This window comes from Plectropomus leopardus, unplaced genomic scaffold (genome assembly GCF_008729295.1).
Source record: "Plectropomus leopardus isolate mb unplaced genomic scaffold, YSFRI_Pleo_2.0 unplaced_scaffold11960, whole genome shotgun sequence".
In the NCBI taxonomy this organism is placed as follows: Eukaryota; Metazoa; Chordata; class Actinopteri; order Perciformes; family Serranidae; genus Plectropomus; species Plectropomus leopardus.
In genome coordinates this window covers 1-2,451 of record NW_024612683.1, presented here as the reverse complement: position 1 = coordinate 2,451, position 2,451 = coordinate 1, and the positions used below count along the sequence as shown (strand labels likewise).

The following is a 2,451-nucleotide window of genomic DNA, read 5'->3' as shown; positions in this document are numbered from 1 at the left end:
GCAGTGAGGAGCAGGTGTTTTTTAGGGCTGCAAATGATGATGATTGTCTCAATTATCAGCCGCCTGTTTAGTCTTTAACCCTTAAACATCTGACTGAGGTGATTTCTGTCAAAGGCATCATGGTGTGTACTCGCCAGCAAAGTCAACCTGGAAATGTCTAGTACCCGAAAGTTTTATGTCATAAATGTGAAAGTTTGGATTTGCATCCATCTGTCCATTTTTGTCCGCTTACCCGAGGCTGGCGAGCGGGGACAACAGGCGAAGCAGAGCACTCCAGACGTCCCTGTCCCCCGCAACGCTTTCCAGCTCCTCCTGGAGGACCCCAAGGCGTTTCCAGGCCAGATGAGATATGTAATCCCTCCAGCGTGTTCTCGGTCTGCCCCGGGGCAAATCACATCATCCTGATCAGATGTCCGAACCACCTCAACCGGCCCCTTTCGACGTGAAGGAGCAGCGGCTCTACTCCGAACTCCTCGCGGATGTCCGAGCTCCTCATTGATGTCCGAGCTCCTCGCGGATGTCCGAGCCCAGCCACCTTCTGGAGGAAGCTCACCTGGGCCGCTTGTATCCACGATCTCATTTTTTCGGTCAGTACCGAGAGCTCAGGACCGTAGGTGAGGGTTGGAACATAGATGGATCGGTAAATCGAGAGCTTCGCCTTCCAGCTTAACTATTTCTTCACCGCGACAGCCCGATGCAACTCCCGCATCACTGCGGATGCCGCACCAAACCGCCCGTCCGTCTCACGTCATTTCTACCGTCACTCATGAACAAGACCCCGAGATACTTGAACTCCTTCGGTCCGCCGTTTTCCTGCAGAACCGCGGCCTCAGATTTGGAGCTGCTGACTCTCATCCCGACTGCTTCACGCTCGGCTGCAAACCGCCCCTGTGCATGCTGGGAGGTCACGGTGTGATGGAGCCAACAGAACCACATCATCTGCAAAGAGGATGATGTATATAATTGTATATATCTATATATATATGCTGCGTTAATCCTCCGTGTCCCTTTAGGGGCTCTGTAGAGGCTTGCAGACTCTGCTGTGGGTTGAAAATAAAACGTGATTGTTTTTTTCTGTGTTTGCAGACATCTCTGTAGTTGACGCCACGACGACGTCCTCAGAGTTCGTGCAGAGGAAGCGTTCGGCTTCAGCCGGCCTGGATGCCGTCAGATTCAAAGAACCAAAGATGGAGATGAACTCAGAAACTGCCGCCAGAGACGACTGCGTCCAAATCCACCAGCACGACAACATGAAGGAACTGTTTGAGATGATGATGCAGTCGGTCACGTCTCTCGCCGCGTCTTTAGCCTCCTCGCACTCGTCCTCGCAGCCCTCGGAGCAGCTGATGCCTCCCGCGGCGCAGCTGGACCTGCATCACCTCCAGACCGCCCGCGGCGTGCTGCAGTCCTCCAGGCCGAAGACGGAGGAGCAGGAGGTCGAGCTGCTGGACCAGAGCGACGGAGAGGAGGAGTGTGCGCCCGCTGCGTCTCCCAGGCCGAGCCGGGCCAAGAGGAGGAGCGGCGACGGTCTGCTGGAGGAGTTCCTGCGGAGGATGGAGGCCAGGGAGGCGCAGAGGGACCGGGAGCAGAGAGACGACGTCACGCTGTTCCTGCTGAGCCTGGCTCCGGCCCTGAGGAGACTCCCCGCGGAGAAACAGTCCTGGATCCGGACCAAGATCCAGCAGTTTGTGCATGAGGCCGAGTTCGGTGCAGCGAGTTTTCAGTGATCCCCCAAATATTTTACATTTTTATAAACACTGAAAGGATCCCATATTTACGGACTTTAACAATCATTAACGTGCTTATTGAGTTCTTTTTTTATGATGCGTTGACTGAACTTTTCCTCTTTTCCGATGTTTTGTTCTGTTTTTAATAAAAATTATTCTCGTGAAAGTATTTTTTATTCTATTGAATTTTTGTTTGAAGGTGTCGACTGATTTGGATTTTTCAGAGCCGATACAGATTATTAGTATTTAATTATGAGACAGATAACCGATATTTGGAAAAAAAATTAGATCATCTTTCTGTCAGTATTTAAACTTTGGAATAAAAAAAACTCCAACATAAATTTGTTTAAATGCTTTTGACAAATGTTTAATCAAAACCGAGATATGTCTGTTTTAAGGCAAAACAGTGAAATACATTGAGATATATGAAATATATTTTGTCATATTATAATCTAATAATATCTGTCATTCTGAATAATGATTACTTTGGTGTCAATACTTCAGTGGTTTTACTTAAATAAGGATTTTTCTTTGTAAAAGAGTATTTCTACACTGTAATTCTGCTGCTTTCATCCACCTCCCCCCTCTGATCACCGGCAGTCCTGCAGATCACTCATCACGGATCAATATCTGAGTTCAGGACACGAACACAAGAAGTTTTAGTTAATAACACAATATTTACTCGCTAACATCATTGTTTCCCCCGAACTTCCGTGGATCATTC

General features: G+C 48.7%; 1 protein-coding gene across 1 annotated transcript; it reads left to right on the top strand.

Annotated features, from left to right (window-relative positions):
• Positions 1 to 717: 717 nt before the first annotated feature.
• Positions 718 to 1,881, top strand: LOC121963637. Its single transcript, XM_042513913.1, has 2 exons — positions 718 to 910; positions 1,087 to 1,881. Exons 1-2 carry the CDS (start codon positions 718 to 720, stop codon positions 1,725 to 1,727), a joined length of 834 nt encoding a protein of 277 aa, XP_042369847.1. The 3' UTR covers positions 1,728 to 1,881.
• Positions 1,882 to 2,451: the final 570 nt, after the last annotated feature.

What these genes read in the sequence shown, in the direction of transcription:
- LOC121963637 (XM_042513913.1), top strand. Translation starts at nt 718, where the DNA reads ATGCCGCACCAAACCGCCCGTCCGTCTCACGTCATTTCTACCGTCACT. An exon ending in GTGCATGCTGGGAGGTCACG is followed by an intron (nt 911 to 1,086) that starts GTGTGATGGAGC and finishes CTGTGTTTGCAG; the next exon opens with ACATCTCTGTAGTTGACGCC.